We start from the raw sequence: 20,352 nt of genomic DNA, 5'->3' as shown, positions 1-20,352 counted from the left end.
TTCTAAAAGCAGCTGACAAGTCTAAATAAATGATTGTAACCTCTAAGCCACCCACTCTGAATAAGTTGCATTTTATTTTCCAGAAATGAAGCACTTTCACAGTATTCATACTGTAGAGTGACAGAGAACTTTCCCCTCATCTTCTTGACATTGGTATCCTGACAAGAAATAATCTACCACACTATGAGGTAGATGTTCAAAACATGCACTGGCGCGAACAAAAGTACACCAGATTTTATAAGATACGCGCGCATAGCCGCGCGTATCTTATAAAATCCGGGGTCGGCGCGCGCAAGGCTGTGCAAAATCGGCAGCCTGCGCGCGCTGAGCCGCGCAGCCTGCCTCCGTTCCCTCCGAGGCCGCTCCGAAATCGGAGTGGCCTCAGAGGGAACTTTCCTTCCACGTCCCCCCACCTTCCCCTCCCTTCCCCTATCTACACCACCCCCCAGCCCTACCTAAATCCCCCCCCCCACCTTTGTTGGGCAAGTTACGCCTGCTGCCCCGGCATCCCCCGGCACAGGCCGCAGTGCCAGGGGACTCGGGACCACCCTCCCGCCCCGCCCCCAGACCCGCCCCGGACCGCCCCCTGCCCCGGACACGCCCTCGGACACGCCCCCTCCCACCCCTTTTACGAAGCTCCTGGACTTATGCGCGTCCCGGGGCTTTGTGCGCGCTGGCCGCCTATGCAAAATAGGCGCCCCGGTGCGCGAGTGCCCTGCACGCGTAAATCCGGGAGGATTTACGTGCGCAGGGGTTTTAAAATCTACCCCTATATCTTTCACAAATCTGCCTTCCTGCCACTTCAGACAAGGTTTTGGAACTTTAACCAATGCATATTCCAAAAGCAGGAACTACAGTGCATTCATGTCAAGATTAGCATTTAATCAATTATTATGCCTTTGTGGATTAGATATCCTTAATCTGTTTGAACTGAAGCACAGAAGACAGATTTGATAACTGGTAACTGTTAAGGAAGCTTGTAAATGGCTAACTTTATCAGTTCTGAGAGTTTAAAGGTAGATTAGAGCTGGAAAGGGAGGTTTATAGTCCAGCCAGAGCTTGCTTGGTTGCACATAAGTTTCAAACCCACGTGGCTTGTAAGCTACCTTACCCTTGTAGAGGTCTCCCCACTGATAACCATTTTGTATCAGGGGTGGCGGAGTAGTCGGTGATCTCAGCACATTTTGCATTTCCCATGACAAGACGCAGATGTTGAAATCAGTACTTTGTTGCTGAAGCCTAAAATGGATACTGCCAGCAGCAAGCAGACTTCAGTAAGGTGAACTATGTCATGTCCTATTTGTGTCTAATGCTTTCTTAGGCATGTGTTATGGGTTCAGACCATGCACACTGGTATCCTGCCCAGGGTCTCTTGGGGGGCTAATCTCATATAAACACACAATTACCTGGATTATACCAGGGGGCTTGAACCCAGGTACTAATCCCCTACTGCATGTGAGCTCTTCCACACGGTAAGACTGCATTCTTCTGAATTCAGAGTGTGATATTTCCCTTTTAAGCTGATCTGTCAGATTTAACTTTCTGATGTGAACTATTCATACTAAAATCTTATATTATGTCTGGATCCCTGTTCACTATGAAGGATAACAAATAATGCGTTAATGATTTGATCCTGAAGACTAAGGATATGTGAATTTATTTGCCATAGAAGGAAGCAAGGCATGTGTTTTGTCTGTTTTATTTTCCATCAGATCTTCCATGCTTTGCTGCTCATGCCTGCTCTAGCTCTTCTCCTTACCAATGCCACAATTGGTGCATAGTCCCTGGGGGAGGGGATCAATGGAAATTTGCCATGGGCTTTGGTAAATTGGTGGACATTTTTCACTGTGAACTTCATAGAGCCTGACAGTCAATTCATTGGTAATAACACTGCCAGCAGCTGATTAGCTTTCTGTGTATGACAGTTGGCAGTGGATTGCCGGTAAATAAATAAATTACAGATATGTAATCAATGATTTCTTTTTGTTTTACTTTATTTTTTTTCAAGTATTTCCCCATTTACAAGGTGTGACAAGAAATATAAAATTATTTAATATATAAGAATATTTAAACTCCTGTACAGTTAAAGTCCAAGAGAATTTAATAATCTGCATAAGAATATTCAAGATATAATTGTATATTGAATGATTTTTCAAATGAAGAAATAAGGACGTTTTTTCCATACCAAATGATGATGTTTCATATTTCTATAGTTCAGGTGTTTTTGAATTGTGCGGCCAACCTATCGGAGGCCACAGAAGCAGGTGCTAACTGGCTCTGTGTTTGACAGGACTTGGACAACGCGTTTCCAGCTGACTTTTTGGAACTGGAATCACATCTATGTTATTCAGCTATCTTGGTCAACTTTGGGTCTAAAAAACTGCAGACCTTTTTTTTTTCATTATTATCAGATCCTTTATATGTTAATGAAACGGATTTAATATTTTCTCAGAGAAAACTACCATTTCATACAATTTTTGAAAATTACTGGGGAGTTTGACTTTTTTCCAGAGCAAAATATGATGGGTGGAGAAAGGAGGAGGCCTGACTCTCATCTGAATGAATTCGGCCATTTCAGAAGCAGCCGACTGTTCGGCTGTTCAGAAGCAGTTTGACTGTTCGGAATTATAATATTCTGGGAACCAATGAGTTATAATTAAAAAAGCTCACCTTTACAGAATAAGTTGGATGAAATAGGGATGGAAAGGAATAAAGGTAATTTTCTTGAGATAAATTTCCTAGCTCCAATATCTTTTTTATTTTTTTTTTATAGGTGAGTTACTACTTTCCTTTGAAGACACTCTGGAGGTCATTTTTTGCAGCTCTGGTTGCTGCCTTTACCTTGAGGTCTATCAATCCGTTCGGGAACAGTCGCCTGGTCCTCTTCTACGTTGAGTACCACACGCCCTGGTACATGGCCGAACTCTTCCCCTTCATCCTGCTTGGAGTCTTTGGAGGGCTATGGGGGACTCTCTTCATCCGCTGCAACATTGCCTGGTGCAGGAGGCGCAAAACCACCAGGCTCGGCAAGTACCCAGTCCTGGAGGTCATTGCGGTCACTGCCATCACAGCCATCATTGCCTACCCCAACCCGTACACGCGGAGGAGCACCAGTGAACTCATCTCCGAGCTTTTCAATGACTGTGGGGCTCTGGAGTCCTCCCAGCTTTGCGACTACATCAGTGACCCTAACATGACCAGGTCGGTAGATGACATTCCCGATCGGCCAGCTGGCACGGGGGTTTACACGGCCATGTGGCAGCTGGCCCTGGCCTTGATTTTCAAGATTATCATCACGATATTCACTTTTGGTATGAAGGTAAGGAAGGAAGCGATTTTGAAATTCATAGTAGCGACTGCAATATTTCTCGGGGACCGTAGGGTGCTTTCGGGGGGGGGACTAACATGGCAACCACCGTGCCCTATTCAAGAGGAGCAATGTAAATTTAGCGCATTAACGGTTAGTGAATATATCTAGTTTGGGGCCTCACCGTTCCGTGGATTAGGAGTCAGGCACCTGGAGCTTATGTAGTTTTGTAACCCTAGATCTGAAGCACAAGAATGACAGTAGAATTTACTGTTGAAAAATATCCAAACTTCCGGTGAGCCCCCAGAATCAGCTAGGGATCAATGTTAGGGGGAAGCCTTCTTATGGTTCCTTTAACTTCTCAAATTCCCTGATTTTCCTCCAGTTAGATAAACATAGGTGTGATGCTCTCCCTAAAGTGAAATCATGATGAGCCAGAACCGCAGTCAAACTGTTCCTTCTAAGCCGTGCACATGTACACGCGCACACAGATCATGAACCCCCATGTACATGGTCGCCGCATCTCAAAAAAGATATAGTTGCGATGGAGAAGGTACAGAGAAGGGCTATCAAAATAAGGGGAATGGAACAGCTCCCCTATGAGGAAAGACTAAAGAGGTTAGGACTTTTCAGCTTGGAGACGAGACGGCTGAGGGGGGATATGACAGAGGTGTTTAAAATCATGAGAGGTCTTGAATGGTTTAATGTGAATCAGTTATTTACTCTTTCAGATAATAGAAAGACTAGGGGGCACTCCATGAAGTTAGCATGGGGCACATTTAAAACTAATCGGAGAAAGTTCTTTTTTACTCAACGCACAATTAAACTCTGGAATTTGTTGCCAGAGGATGTGGTTAGTGCAGTTAGTATAGCTGTGTTTAAAAATGGATTGGATAAGTTCTTGGAGGAGAAGTCCATTACCTGCTATTAAGTTCACTTAGAGAATAGCCATTGCCATTAGCATGGTAACATGGAATAGACTTAGTTTTTGGGTACTTGCCAGGTTCTTATGGCCTGGATTGGCCACTGTTGGAAACAGGATGCTGGGCTTGATGGACCCTTGGTCTGACCTAGTATGGCATTTTCTTATGTTCTTACATAGTAAAACATAGTGGGGCGGATTTTAAAAGGGCCGCGCGTGTAAATCCTCTCCCGCCCACATGCAACAACCAGCAAATTCCTCTAAAAATCGTTGCAATGAGTTAGCAAACTTTTTTAAAAACAAGGTCTCCTCCATCACTGCACAATTCTCTCACAATAACTTCAATACCTTTCTCCCCTCTATCAACTCTCCAGTCTCCCTCTCATCATTTGACTCCTCGTCCTCTCTAGAAGTAGAGAACATCCTAAAAAAAATGAAACCCTCATCACATCCCTCCGAAACCATCCCCTCCAAACTCCTGCTATCTATACCCAAGGTGATCGCCAAACCACTATCGAATATTCTTAACTGTTCCCTACAGCACGGCACAGTACCAAACTTTCTTAAACAAGCAGTAGTGAAACCGCTACTCAAAAAACCCAATCTTGACCCCGCCACATTAGCTAATTACAGACCCGTTTCTAACTTACCCATCCTAGCAAAAGTCCTTGAAAAAATAGTTAACTCACGCCTCTCCGATCACATTGAACAAAACAATATTCTCCCATCCACCCAACATGGTTTCAGGAAGCACTTAAGTACTGAAACATTGCTGCTCTCCCTACACGATACACTAATTAGAGGAACCGACACAGGATCTTCTTATCTGATTGCCATGCTCGACATCTCTGCTGCGTTCGACACAGTGAATCACGATGTCCTCCTCAACATCCTCAGGAGTATCGGGATCACTGGAATTGCCCTCGCCTGGATACAATCGTATCTTCAAAATCGCTGTTATACTGTTTTAATGGATAACAATGAATCTGACCCCATCAGTCTTCCCCAAGGTGTACCCCAAGGTTCCTCCCTCTCCTCTACCCTCTTTAATATATACATGCTTCCCCTTACCACTCTCCTCACTAACCTTCACATCAAGCATTTCATTAATGCTGACGATGTGCAACTCATTTTCCCTTTCACTGACTCGCTCCAAACTGCTCTACTAAACTGGGAATCCTGTCTTTCCTCCATCAACCAACTCCTCAATGACATGCAACTGGCTCTAAATCTCAACAAGACTGAGCTATTAATCATATCTAACAGGACTCCGCTCCCAGACATCCCACCTGCATACTCTTCCACCGCTTTCCCATCGCACACTCGCAACTTAGGTGTCCTTATTGATAATCATCTTACCTTTAAACCATTCATTAAATCCATCTTAAAGGAATGCTACTTTAAGCTCCAAACCATAAAAAAACTCAGACCACTGCTACATTTCTCTGACTTCCGTACTGTACTCCAGGCTATCATTTTGTCTAAGGTAGACTATTGTAACGCACTCTTTCTTGGCATTCCTGCAACACACACCAAGCCGTTACAACTTTTACAAAACGCCGCCGCTAGAATACTATCAAACTCAAAAAAGAGAGACCATATCACCCCCACACTTATTGAACTCCATTGGCTCCCTATTCACTCTCGAATTCTGTATAAAACCCTCTCCATCATCCATAAAAGTCTCTTAAACTCCAACCTTAATTGGATCAACCCCCCCTCCTCCCCCGTACCTCGAATAGACCCACCCGTACAGCCCTCCAAGGAACCCTACGTGCCCAATCTATCAAATCTTTCAAACTCTCCTCCACTATAAGCAGAGCTTTCTCTCTCGCCGGCCCCTCTATATGGAACTCCCTACCTCATGATATACGCCTGGAGACATATACTCCCACTTTAAAAAAAACAAACTGAAAACATGGCTCTTCCAGCAAGCCTACCCCTTGTCACCCCCTATTACATAATACTTCCCTCTTGACTAAGAATTGACTAAGAATTGCCTCGATGACTAAGAATTCATGTCTAAGAATTTGCCTTTATGCCCAATGATTTTTGTATTTTGTTCGGCGCTATTTATGTATAGCTATGTTTATAGTTCCTGTTATACCTATTTATAGATTCTATTGCACCTATTTATTGTCTTATTGACTCTGCAATGCCTAGTCAGTTTTTTCCTCTCTCCCAGTTTAGCCGTTTTCTTCTCAGTTACATGTAAGGGCTCTGCCCAAAAGTTAATTTGTAATTTGTAATTTGCATTTTCTCTGTTATATGTAAGGGCTCCGCCCAATAGTTCCTGTTTTTTGTAAACCGATGCGATGTGCGAACGGATATCGGTATAGAAGAGACTTTAAATAAATAAATAAAAATAAATAATTGCGTAGGGCACATTTGGTAGGATAATTTTCAAAGCAGATTTATGCACGTAAACCCTCTTTCAGAATCGGTGGTAGTTCACATATGTATTTGCCATGTAATTTAGGCAGGCTGTAACAGCAGGATACAAGACGTTCGCTCACCTCATCAAAACCCTCCCCTCCCCCACCTGCCCACAGAAAACACTGACTCTTTACTGGCAGTAAAATAGGCCGCAGTTTATTTCCATGAACCCGAGCCCTTACAATCATCAATATAACCCCCCGAAATGGCCCCCCCCCTTTACCCCTCCCCTTGAGCCCCCACTACCTTGATCCCTAATGGTGGAGCTGCCTTCCCCCCACCCCTCGCCTGCTCCGCCTCAGGCCAGCGTGAGCAAGCTTTTACCGGGAACCTAGCCCCGCGGTTCTCCGGTCTTCCACGTAGCAGCCCCCCCAGCTACGTGGGCCTTAACCCCTCCTCCAAGTGCCCCCCCCCCCCAACTCACATTTACAACCAATAACTTTGGGCTCAGGTTACCCGCCACAGGAAAAAACAGTCGACTACGACTGTTTCCCCCTTCCCCCCCCCCCACTGCGGCCATCTATGCTTTACTGCTGATCTCTTTCTCCAGGCCTTCCTGGATAGTATGGTTGAATAGATCCATACCTATATCAGAAAGGTGTACCCCATCCCCGCAAAAGAACCCAGCCTCCCCGCTCCATGCCCAAGAGTGCCGAATCCAAAATCCCCCCTCCCATCCCATCCACCGCCCCATCTGCTTATTAAGCTTTTTCACCCCGCTCTTCCATACCTGTTCTTCCGCATGCTTTAATCTGACTATTATGTCAGACCATCCTAAACGCACCGAAGGCCACCGAACCCATACCTGAGCCAAATCCTTCTTGATGCAGGTCAGCAAGTGCCTGCACGTTTTCTTCCCCACGTCGTTACCCCCCAAATGCACCGATATAATGTCCGGTACCCCCCATAAGTCAATTCTGTCAGCGACGAACGGTAGGAACTCGTCCCATTCCATACCGTGTCGGCTAAACCAGGCGATGCTCCAGCTCCAGGTGTTCTCCATATGGTCGCGGTGTATGAAAGAATGGCCCACGATCCAGGCGCATTTCAGGCCACTTCTCCACCCCCTATCAACTGCAAGAAAAGATTATTATCACATCATATCAAGAATACTGTCCCCCCCCTTCCCCCCCCCCCTTGTACGCCCCCAGTACGCTATGGTCACACCCCCTTCCCTAGCCACCTCCAGTCCTGGAAAAAACTACACCCTATCAGAACGTAGGTATCTCATGTACGCCTTGGATGCCCACCTCCCGATGCTCTTAATGCCGACTTCCGGTATACCCGCCTCCGCCGCCGCCCCAATACGAAAAGAGTGGGTACTAAAACTCCGCGGATCCTTTCCCGCCGCAGCGAGCACCTTCCTAAGGACTTGCGAAAATTGAAATTTCGTCAATGCTACTGATTCGTGCACCAGAAAGGGCCCGGACACCTGCGGCCGCCTACGGACATATTGCAGTGCTGTCCGCACCGGACATACCACCTTGCTCTCCGCAGGTAGGAGGTGAATGACTGCTCCCTTGCCCTTCTGATCCGTTTTTGACCGTGGAAGGAAGAGCATGACTTCTTCCTCACTGATACTTACCCACTTCACTCGGAGTCCCGAGAGCCCTTCGTCCCTCCCCGACCGGGCAACCAACTCACTAACCCGAAATGCCCCAAAGAACGCCCACGAAAATGCTACCCTAAAGAGAACTACCTCATAACTGGACCAGCAAACCCACGATAAGCATTCCCCTAACCTCACTTACAGGTCAATACAGTAAAGTGGGGCCGCGGTTACCCCGCTCCTAACCCGCTTTCTACTCACTTTCCGGCCGCGTTAGCCCTTCCTGCGATACACAATCCCCTTTAACCGATTCTTACCACTTTAAATCACCGGGTAACCCCTTCCGCCCGCGGCATGTATATTACATGTAAACGATCGAATTAGCTATTCCCTCCCATACAGTAACGCGCCCCCCGACTATCACTATTTTACCCTGCCGTTTTTCCGCGCGTTTAACCCGCTAACTTACCGCCTACCCTTACCCCTGCGTTAGAGGCAGGGGTAATGGTAGACGGCAAACTTTCCCCCAAAAGGAAACCTCTAAAAACCTAAAATCCCCTCCTCCCGAAGCGACTCGACATTACTTTTTGTTGCTTTCTTACTTTTTGTTGCTTTTCAGCCCCTTCCCTTCTCTGCCGCCCTCCGGAGGGGGCAGCCGGCGGCGAAAGCGGCTTGCAGCGTTCTCCCCCGCGCAGGTCCCGGTTCTCCTGGCTCGGCCCTCATCAAATTGTGAAGTCAGGTGAGAGCCCACTGTTCGTTTGAATTGTCTCTGCCCTCCCCCTCCCCGCTCCTTCCCCCAACTGCTAATCTTCCCGCCCTTTCTAACCTACCCTTCCCCCACGGCTGACTTAGTTCGCGTGCTTTCCCTCTGTTACCCTCGCCACGTCCAAACAATGCGGCTTCCTTTTATAAAATTGGCCCTATAATGAAGGGCATGATTGCAACGGTAATGCAATCATATTTTTACCCGGTGGCTTATCTTAAGCTGCGAAGCTGTCTTCGATGACTCCGTTTCTCTTTCTTTCATTCTACAGTCTTTATATATGCTAACCTAAACTGCATGGTTTTATTTCTTCTTTAAATGTGAGTGCTGAGCCTTGATTTGGCCACATAAGAAACAGGTTAGCTTTCATTTGCGAAGCTTGCTGGAGTATGGATGGCAAGCTGAGATTTTACAATGAGACCACTTCATTTCATCTGCTTTACAAGCCAATTAAAGACTTTCCATTTCCACTTATGAGATTATGCTTGACATTTATCATAAAATCCCAACCAAACGGCACCCTGACTACAAAGGTGAATTCTGTAAAAAAAAAAAAAAAAAAAAGGGGTCTTCCCTCAGCTGCTCAGTTTTATTCACTCGGCTCTATGGATCTTGTCTTTCTCACTCATAGTAAGCATTTGCATCAGAGGAAGTTCATGCAAACCACTTTTAATGCAAACCACTTTAAAATGCTCCAAAATGGAGTTGGACTGTACACACATTTCTCCTTTTTGGAATAATCTTTGTCTTATGACAGTGAACAGTGAGTTAAAATAACTTCTAAATGTCTGTAAACATTTTAGTGGAGGCTGTTTTTCTCAGCACCAAGAGATGGCCTCTCCTCCAAATCAAATCTAACTAAAAAATAATTAGTAGATGGAAATACAGTTTAGAAGGTAGGGAAGAACCATGAAATGACAATTAGGAAATTACTTTACAGTGCTGACATAGATCCTGTGGAATATTGAGATGTAGCCATGAAGAGGCTGATATTAGGTGCCATTTGCCTTCTGGCTGATCACCTCTAAGTTATCTGGCTATGTAGTTAGTCTGCTAAAACTTAGCCGAATAACTTGGAGGTATATTGGGGGGGGGGGGGGGGTGTTCTGAGGTGTTGTTATTCAACTAACTCTGATTTCAGTTAGCCAAATAACCAGCTAACCAAAGTCATGCTGTTGAGCAGTAGTCCTAAAGTTAGCCAACTTTCTCTAACATAGTCAAGTATGTTCAGCTACGTCGCCACGGTGCTGAATATCCTGACAAAACTAGCCGGATATGTTTATAGTTAACTTTGCTGGCCGGACAGTGGCTGAAAATAAATCCCGAATTGTCCTAGACTACAAGGGGAACATGGTATGTTCACCTAATAAGATGGAGGCTTCTCCTAATAAAGAGAAGCTAAAAATTGGAATGTGCTGTTACATACTGTGGTTCCTCTGAGAGGTAAGGGGCTGGGAGCCAATAAAATGCATGCGTTGGTATAGGAAAAATGGATTTCTCTGACAAAAGTTGCTTCTTTTAAGGTGTGCGGGGTGTGTGCTTATAAAGGGAAAGTTCCAGCACTGCACAGAAATGGTTTCTGTCGCTCATAACTTTGCACTGCAAGGAGGCAAGACCTGCATATATATTGGTCGTTCGCATGATGCTGCTGGCAGGGCTGTACTTAGTCAGGTTACAGGCAGCACTGAACGAATTCTGCAGGTGACAAAGGCTCCAGGATGAGCACAACTCTGGAATGCCGCAATGCCTGAGACCATTCTTTTTCCTCTTTCCTTTCAGATCCCTTCAGGACTGTTTATTCCCAGCATGGCTGTTGGGGCAATAGCAGGAAGAATGGTTGGAATAGGGGTGGAACAACTGGCCTACTACAATCACGACTGGATCATCTTCAGTAGCTGGTGCAGACCAGGGGCTGACTGTGTCACGCCAGGCCTCTATGCCATGGTGGGAGCTGCAGCTTGCTTAGGTACGGTTCACATTCACCTGTATCTTCAGGCCGTGCGAAATACTCTTCAAAGCTGAGATTCCAGTGTGCCACCTTTACAACGATAATAAAAATGACCTGTCACGAAACATAGTCATGCAAGGTGGAGCTGACAGGTTTCTGAAAACAGTTTTAAAAATGTCAAGGTCCTTTGGAACTACTTCTGAGCATGTCTAAGGATATCCGGCCTAGTGTGGCCAGATAACTTGCTGCTTCTCCGGATATCTTTAAAATATATCTGGGTAAGCAGTGCTGGGAAACTTCGAAAACAATTGAAGTACAGGGCCCTGTGACCCTCCCACCCCCATCATCAGTTTTTACAGAGGCCACAGCGGCCTCGCACTCCCCACCTCGCATCACCTTGATAATCAACCTTTGCCTGCTGTGGACCTCCCCCCCCTTCCCCGCCAAGTTGCAATGATTCCTGCCGCACCCCCATCCCACCATTTTCATTGACTGTCTACCGTACCCCCACCACCCTCTGACCCTCTCCATCCCCCCGAAACCTTAAAAACCCTACCGGGCGCCCGCGACGTCCCGCGCAGCCTCTGTCAAAGCGTCTTTTCTTTTTCTCTCTCTTTTCTAAGGCCTCTAGTGGGCATACTAAGTAGAAAAGCTGAATCTCTAATAATTCACTGTTTAAATCTGCTTGCAATTGTTCACAGAGGGGGTGGCATTCGGAGCAGTTTAGGAGCACCTCACTACTCACTGAATTCCCTGTGATGTCTCCCAGGTTTACTACGCCAATGTGCTCCCACTTTTAGTAGCGACCACTAGTTGGCAGCATTTTCCTCTTTCCTGGTATGGCAGGATCCAGTTAGTTTTGTTTTGCCTAAGTGTCTTTATGTTTTGCACATGTTGCCGTTGTGGTTGTTAAAGCGGGATATGGGGGTTGTGTTAAATGATATCTGAATTTATATTTAATTTATAATATATTTAATTTATATGGAATACGTTACGTATGCAGATCTTGCGGCTTCAGCTGAATCTTTTTTGATGGTGGTTTAAAGATCCCAAATTAGCGTTTGTATAATGCCGCATGTTTGTTTAGGGTTGCAAGGGACTGGATTGGTTGCGGTGACAGATATTGAGGTTTATGGCAGCATGATTCGGCCTTTGGCATTGTCATATCATCTTCATGCAAAGACAGTGGCGTTACCTATGCCGACCCAGGTGAAGCAATTATATCTGCCTATTCTTAAGACGTGGCAATGGGTGAGAGCTAAATATTGTTTGCCTTTGAGGGTATTGGTGTGTTTGCCCATTAGAGGGAGCGCAGCTTTTCAGCCAGGATTAGATTATGGGATTTTTGACAGTGGGAGACGTGGTTTGAAGACAATTGGTTAGCTTTTAGCAGATACTAGACAAGGAGTTTTAACAGTTCAAGAGTTAAAAGAAAAGTATTGGAGTAATAAGGATTTCTATGCTTACTTGCAATTACGCCATTATATTGACTCAGTATTCCAAGGAAATTAAGATTGCTTTTTGGTAAGAAACTTTGAAACAGATGTAATACTCCTAAGCTCAAAGGCTGGGATACGTTCTAAACTGTATAGAAATATAGTGGGAGAGTGGAGCTCGGATCCCCCTTCTGAAATAACAGCTAAATGGTCTAGACCTGGATATTCCTCTGGAGGAAGATGATTTGCATGGTGCACTGGGCAGATTGGGAAAGTCGACTGCGAGCGCTGATTTGTGTGAGATGCAATTCAAAATACTACATAGGCTGTACTTTTCTCCTTTAAAAGCCCACAAAGCCCATATCATTCCAGACAAGAAGTGTTTAAAATGTGCAGCACCAGAGAGTAGTTTCTTCCATTGTTTTTGGACTTGTCCACTTATTCAGCAATTTTGGAGGGATGTATTTGCTCATATCTCAAAGTGGGCAGGATGGCCGGTACCACTAGATGTAAGGTTGGGCTTGTTAGATATCTTGGATGATTATATGTCTGATGCAAACCTGCTAGTGTTTGTACAGAAAACAAGTTGCATGATAACAAAAAAATAGTGTATATTATTGCCATGGATAAGTGGCAGTTCTCCTACCCTGGAGATGTGGCATAATCGCATGCATAGTCTGTTACTTATGGAAAAATGAAATCTGCTCAAAAGTACTACAAGAAGGTGACAGAAATTTATGAAGATCTGGGATCCCTAAATGAAATCACTCTCTACCAGAATCCACAGCCCGATTGTTACTGCATTAAGTGGGTAAGGGCCATCTTTTTCAGAGGGAGTAGGTTGTTAGGGTGGTGGACGGGCAATAAACTGAAGGTGAACTGGGGATGTTTTGACGGGCTCATATGTGCTCATTTGATGTAGTTCTCGCTATGCACTATGGACCTGATTTTAAAAAGCATTTACAGGAATAAAATTGGCTTTTGCTCAAGTGAGTGCACTTTACACGTGTAAATGGCTTTTGAAAGTTGCTACAATAGTAGTTACATTTACACGTGTAAATCCTTTAGAAAATTCACCTTTATGAATATGATTAGGGAGTTATGTATCTTGTTAATGGTTTGACTTTGTTAAACCCTTCTGCTCAGTAAACAAGTTTTTCCTATGAAACTGGATTTTTCATGTGTAAATGCACTTTATCTGTGTAAGTGGGATTTGAAAATTGCTGCAGTATATGCCCTTGAATTGTCGTGTTACGTGCACTTAACGTGGATAAAATGGGCTTTTGAAAATACAATAGTATGTTACATTTACATGAGTAACTCCTCTGAAAAATTCATCTGCGTGTCAGCATTAAGTCTAATTAATTAATTAAATACATCTTGCTCATTGTACCCTGTAGGGTACATTTTCATTAGGAAGCCAAACAGCAAAGCTTTGTGCTTATATCTAAGCCTGCACAAAACAAGTCAGTTTTCAAACACAAGGTACCTGCATACATGGCATTTGAATATCAGTTTGGTATTGCAGTTGAAAGTATGCATATACCCTTACATGTTATATAACCATGGTGTAAAATACGTGCATTAGCAGCATTCCTACAGTACATGTACTTTTATGAAAATTAAATGTACTGTAAATGCATAATTTTTAAACATGCCTCCAAAAGGTCCCTCCTCTGAATCTCTCTTTTCTATGTAGTCAAAAGCCCCATGCATTATGAAAGTGCACATACGCTTGAAGGATGATAAAAATCCACTTATCTGTGCATAACTAACTTGGTAGCTTAAATCTAGTTTTACCCATGTAAAAAGGAGGCTACACATTTGAAACTGTACACGCTTATACCTCTAAAATCCCAAAGCAGATTGCACCTCAGTCCAGGTAGCATAGTTGTATTGGTGTCTGAGAAATGTGGATTTTTACTCTTTCAAATAAGACAAGGACTAGGAGACAACTCCATGAAACTAACTGGTAACAGATTTAAAACAAAGTTAAGGAAATGTTTGTGATCAATGCACAATGAAGCTGTGAAATGTATTGCCAGATGATGTGGTAAACATTAATAGTGTAGCTGGATTTAAAAAAAAAAAAGTTTTGGATAAGTTTCTGGAGTACAATGTGCTTGGCCGCACATTTTGCTTTCTGGATCGCGCGGGAATACCTAATAGGCTCATCAGCGTGCATTTGCATGTTGCGGGCGCTATTAGTTTTGGGGGGGGTTGGCCGCGTGTTTTCGACGCGCTATTACCCCTTATTGTATGAGGGGTAAAAATAGCGCATCGAAAACGCACGGCCAAACACGGGCTAACAGTGTATTGGCCTGATGGTAAATAATGAGAAAGTGAGACTGAAATATGGGATCATTAAAATTAAAGGCATGAAGCCGTGCGGCTCTGGGATGCCGGTGTGGTGAGAAGCAGTGAAAAAAGAAACACGGAGTATAAAAGGAGGTGGAGGCAAAGGCTCTTGTTAGAATGTAAACAGCACAAAGTAATTGGAAATGGCCGTCTGTGACTGCAAGGCTTTAAAAAGGAATAGGAAGGGCATGAAACGGAGAGGAAGCCCGACCAAAGGGGCGAGACAGAGCTAATGACGTCAGAACAGAATGTGAAGCAAAGCCCGGAGAAAGTGAATTGGAAACCCTGTGGGAATGAGTGCATGTACAGAGCGCGAAGGTGGAAGAAGCAGTTAGTGCCAGCGCGGAGAAGGGAAAAATTAAGTTGTAATTTAAGAGAGAAAAATGTTTGTGTCGCCAGAATTAAATACAAGGGGAATGAGAGAAATAAATTTTATGGGGGGTCTGAAAAAGACAAATCGGAGAAAATTCTTTTTCACTCAACGCACAATTAAGCTCTGGAATTTGTTGCCAGAGGATGTGGTTAGTGCAGTTAGTATAGCTGTGTTTAAAAAAGGATTGGATAAGTTCTTGGAGGAGAAGTCCATTACCTGCTATTAATCAAGTTGACTTAGGGAATCGCCACTGCTATTAATTGCATCAGTAGCATGGGATCTTCTTAGTGTTTGGGTAATTGCCAGGTTCTTGTGGCCTGGTTTGGCCTCTGTTGGAAACAGGATGCTGGGCTTGATGGACCCTTGGTCTGACCCAGCATGGCAATTTCTTATGTTCTTATGTTCTTAGATGTGGGCATTGCCCTCTCTTACTTCTGGGAATGAACACCAGGGAGGGAATCTTCCCAGTAAGACTGCAAATTTGTGCTTCCAAGGGATCAGGATTAGCCACTGACACAGGGTATTTCTTATCTTCATATATTCAGGTGGAGTCACCAGAATGACTGTCTCGCTGGTTGTGATCATGTTTGAGCTGACAGGAGGCTTGGAGTACATTGTACCACTAATGGCTGCAGCAGTGACCAGCAAATGGGTGGCAGATGCATTTGGGAAAGAAGGCATCTATGAAGCACACATTCACTTGAATGGTTATCCCTTCCTGGATGTTAAGGACGAGTTCACACACAGAACGCTAGCTATGGACGTCATGAGGCCAAGACGTGGAGAGCCGTCTCTTTCTGTCCTGACTCAGGACAGCATGACTGTGGAAGATATAGAGACGCTGATTAAAGAGACTGATTATAACGGCTTCCCTGTGGTGGTCTCTAAGGATTCGGAGCGACTCATTGGATTTGCCCAGAGACGAGAACTCATTCTGGCAATAAGTGAGTAGACACCTTTCACTGGGTATTTCTTAGCAGTCGCTTTTTGTATAAACAATATATAGCCACTGGCTGTTGGTAATATTGCACATCTAGGTGAGCTAAGTAAAGCAGAAATATTCTGGCTTGATGTATAAATGACAGCTTGTCTATGGATGAAAAACTGCCCTGTAATATCCCAGAGAGAAATTGCATTGAATCCTCTGGAGAGCTTCACAATCTCACCTCACATTTTGTGATGTAAATCCAAGGTTAACATTTTGATTTGTTTGTTCTTGTAAGACATTGTCTCTGACACCCCACAGTACTAATCCCAGACATCAGCCCCTTGCCATCACAAATCTTCTCCCTGTGTGGATGAAAAACTGGCTGCTTTTTCAGATGGAGAAGGGATTCCTATGGGACTTTCCCCTCACTTCTGTCAATGTACCTCAGAGATTATGAAAGCTATCAGTTGGTCCATATGGGGCAGTGTTACTAGCACATCTATGTACAAAATCCCCCCAGATCAGACAGCTGCCGTAAATAGATGTCTTTCTATGGATGAAAATCTACTTGTTACTCCAGGTAGAAGACTGTGGGACAGCTAGTTCAAACATGATACCGCATTGAGACAGTTTAATAATGTGTGATATGAGGGTTGAAGAGTGGCTAATCACAGTTTTTCTCCTTATGTTTATGAATATTTGAAATGAGACAATGCATTTGATTTGAAACAAAAATATAAACAGAAAGACATAGTCTTTTGTTTGCGTTGCACTGACTTTGGTGACATTATGATAGTAGATGTTTACATCTTTTGCCACTCTAAAAACGTGCGTACAACCACCTCTCCTGGGCACGTGATGCAATATGTTAATGAGCTGCCATGCTAAAAGGGACTCTAGGTAAAACTTGTGCATCCCTAGCTCTTGAGCATCGGGCCCGCAGGAGACGTGGCTGTGTGCCCACAACAGCATCGGGCGCCCAGCAGCTGACTTGGCCATAGCACCCTCCCCACCCCCCCGGCAGGGCTGTTCCTGATTGGTCCTTTTCACTGACACTTGACGGTGAAAGGACCAATCCCCTTTCAGGTCAGCATTCTGAAAGGGAATTGGTCCTTTCACTGACCTATGACAGTGAGTGGATCAGTCGGCACAGTGATGGAGTGAATAAATGAATTTTGCACCTTCTCTCTGTGAATCACTGGAGCCACCAAGCGCCACCTGAGCCCAATTACCACCACCCAGCCGGAAGGTAGCGCTTACCTCTCGTTTGAGCAGCAGGGCAGCCACCCCGCCAGACACCACACCTTTTTCAAGACTCTTTATTTTTGCATGACGATGCTTTCTGTGGTTGCTTCTACTTAGTTTCATTACTATACTAATTGGAGGAACCACAGAAAGCAGGTTATTTTGTTTTAGTGGTTGAGCCCTTGAGTGCGGCGTGCCTTAACGCCAACTCCCAGGCTGGCGTAAAACCTGCCGTGTTAAGGCTCGGCCAACGCGCCCATTGTAATTTTTTGAATCGCAGGGTAATAGCTAATAGCTACGTTCTGGTTTGGACGCACATTTTGGATGTGTTAATCCCCATATTGCATCGAGTTATTTTAGCGCATCCAAAACGCACGTCCAATCACGTGTTAAGCGGTGCGCTAGCCCGAGCGCATGGTATTGCATCGGCCTGAATGTCTGTACTTTCACACAAAAGCCCAGAACTCTTTCCCATAAAGGAACATTAAGAGGGCAATTCTCAAGCTTCCTGCATAGCGGCAAAATCTGAGGGCACATTTTACCCATGGACTTTTCACCAGTTTTCAAAAACGCACATACGTTCACTTTGAAAATTGACCCAGGAAAAAGTACCTGCAGACACTTGCACTTCCTTTTTTTGAAAGTACTTTATCCAACTAAAATAAAAGTATGTGCTTTGTGACAATGCCTGCCCTTGAAAATATCTGCCCTAAATATGGGTAAAAATACACGTGTTTTGGCCAATATGCATAGTTATATCTGCACACAGATTCATATGGGTAAGATGCTGAAAAATGCCCTCCTTTACTGTCTGTGATAGACCCTGAGACTGACGGTGAAGGCCTTTGCAGCACACTTGAAAATATTCTAGGGGTGTAATGCCATGAGAGCAGTCTTTAGAAGGGGCTGGATCTCAGAACAGTCTGGACTCCAGCCTTCCTCCACAGAAAATGCTTTATTCACAGTGAAACCAGCAATAACAGAAACAGCCTGCTTACCTCAGTTCAAAGATTCATAGTCTCAGCAAGATATCTGTCTTCTTCCAACCCCAGGGCCTCTCCCTTCCTGTGCCTGTTTTCTTAATTCCCTGCTCAGGGAAATGTCCTGGGAACAGGATTCCCTTCTGGGCTCTTCTTTAAGGTGAACCAGGTTTAATGTCTGGTCCTGGTCTTTTAAGGGGGTCTTGATTATACACTGCTTTACAAGAAGATTCAGAGATTTTCTGCCCTAGGTTTGATCAGTAGGGATGTGTGTTTGTTGTAAACAAATGGCTTTTTTCGTAACAAAAAAAATAAAAAATCAATTTTCAGTTCCTTCCAAATGGAACGAACCGATAATTGATAGTCCCGAAAATGTTTGGATGATTTTGGACTGTTACTGGGGGAACTGCTGCCCGACTCGACCAGAGCTGACTGAGGCCTCTCCAGGCTCCTCTGCTCAGGACTCCTGAACCCCATCTCCCCCCCCCCCCTCTCCCTGGCCTCCTCTGCCCCTCACAAATAAGCCCCCACTTACCTCTTCTGTGGGGGCAGGAGTGATCTCTGGTTACTCCACCAGCTCCCCTTTAAACATGCCATTGGCCTCAAAGCCAGCCGGCATCTTATTTTGCTGCCATAGGGACATAACGCTTGTGTTATGTCCGTCATGCTCTACGTCTGTATTAGTTTACAATATGGCACCAGCTGGTGCCCCTTTCTGCTCTCAGGAACAGCATGGAAAGGGGTAAGTGAGGGCCGGGGAGGCCCTGGCTTATTTGCAGGGGGTGAGGGGTGAAGGGCCCTAAGGGGAGGGCCAGTTTATTTGCCGGAGGGAGGGAGGGAGCAGAGGAGCCTGCAGAAGGCCCTGGTCAGCCCCAGTCCAGTCAGGCTGCAGTGAGGGAGCCCGGGGAAACCTGATTTTGGCTAGATTTTTATTTGGCCCTTTTTTGTTTTTTTTTAATGCAATGTTTATTCTGGTTCGGCAAACAGACTGAACTTAAATAGACATTAAACAAACGGAAAACCCAAATAACACCCCCTCCCGAAATGAAAAATTGATCCCTAATGATCAACCATCTTATATATTTTTTTTGTGTTACTTTGTACTTTTTCTTTGTTTTATGACTTTCTTTCATGCTCCCTACTTAAATATTGCTTTGTAAATTAATGACATTTTATTGATGATAATATAGAGCTCCAGTATTCATGCTGGCCATGCTGAAAACTGGATTCTTTGCAGGGTGCAATTTCTTTTATTGAATCCCAATGAAAATTATATAAAGATGTTGTTTGTGAGCTGTTTTAGAGTGTTGTCTGAAAAAAAGGATCTTTGTGTCCTTAAAAACTTAGGAACAACAACGGCTTTGCAGGCTGCAGATACCATTTGTTGGACTGTCATGAAAACTATATAGGGAAGGCAGTTTTTTTTCGTAAATCTCAAGTTACCCAGGCAAAATGGACTATTCCTTAGTCAGCTATAAAACCACGCCTGTTGGTTTGCATAGATAAACCCAGAGAAAAAGCAGGTTCAAATGTCTGCAGGTATGTTTTCCCAAGGCAGTTTTCAAAGGGAATGTATGTGCATATTTTCCCTTTGAGAATTGGTGCAAAATCCCCAGATAAAAATATCCACGGACTTTGCACCAGTAAGAGTTATTTTGAGAGCCACCCTAAAAAGAAATCCAGTTAATAATAATACACGAAGCATGGAAGAGGGATCCCCCACTATGAAAAGTTTGCATTTCTGATCCCTCATCCCAATGGAGAAGAATTATATCTGCCAGTTTTCCTGATCTTTGTGCTTTTTGTGTTGCGTAGAGAATGCAAGACAGAGGCAGGATGGTGTGGTGAGCAATTCTATCCTGTACTTCACCGAAGATCCGCCAGAACTCCCGGCCAACAGCCCTCACCCGCTAAAGCTGCGGCGCATTCTCAATCTAAGCCCTTTCACAGTAACCGACCATACGCCCATGGAGACTGTGGTTGACATCTTCAGGAAGCTGGGACTCCGACAATGTCTTGTCACTCGAAGTGGGTAGGTATCCCAAAACTATTATGCCATTCCCTCAGAGCCCCCGAGTCTTTCTAAAAAAGCTGTCACTTGATCTGC

At 44.6% G+C, this 20,352-nt stretch overlaps 1 protein-coding gene across 2 annotated transcripts in view; it reads left to right on the top strand.

Annotated features, from left to right (window-relative positions):
• CLCN4 (chloride voltage-gated channel 4) overlaps nt 1–20,352 on the top strand; it is a 107,561-nt gene that overhangs the window by 70,969 nt on the left and 16,240 nt on the right. For both annotated transcript variants that reach the window (XM_029604357.1, XM_029604358.1), the window contains exons 8-11: nt 2,774–3,319; nt 10,757–10,943; nt 15,638–16,036; nt 20,061–20,277. In XM_029604357.1, the coding sequence (XP_029460217.1) occupies nt 2,774–3,319; nt 10,757–10,943; nt 15,638–16,036; nt 20,061–20,277 (1,349 nt within the window). The remainder of the gene's footprint in view (nt 1–2,773; nt 3,320–10,756; nt 10,944–15,637; nt 16,037–20,060; nt 20,278–20,352) is intronic.

Source organism: Rhinatrema bivittatum, chromosome 5 (assembly GCF_901001135.1).
Source record: "Rhinatrema bivittatum chromosome 5, aRhiBiv1.1, whole genome shotgun sequence".
Taxonomy (NCBI): domain Eukaryota; kingdom Metazoa; phylum Chordata; class Amphibia; order Gymnophiona; family Rhinatrematidae; genus Rhinatrema; species Rhinatrema bivittatum.
This window is presented reverse-complemented; position numbering and strand designations above follow the sequence as displayed.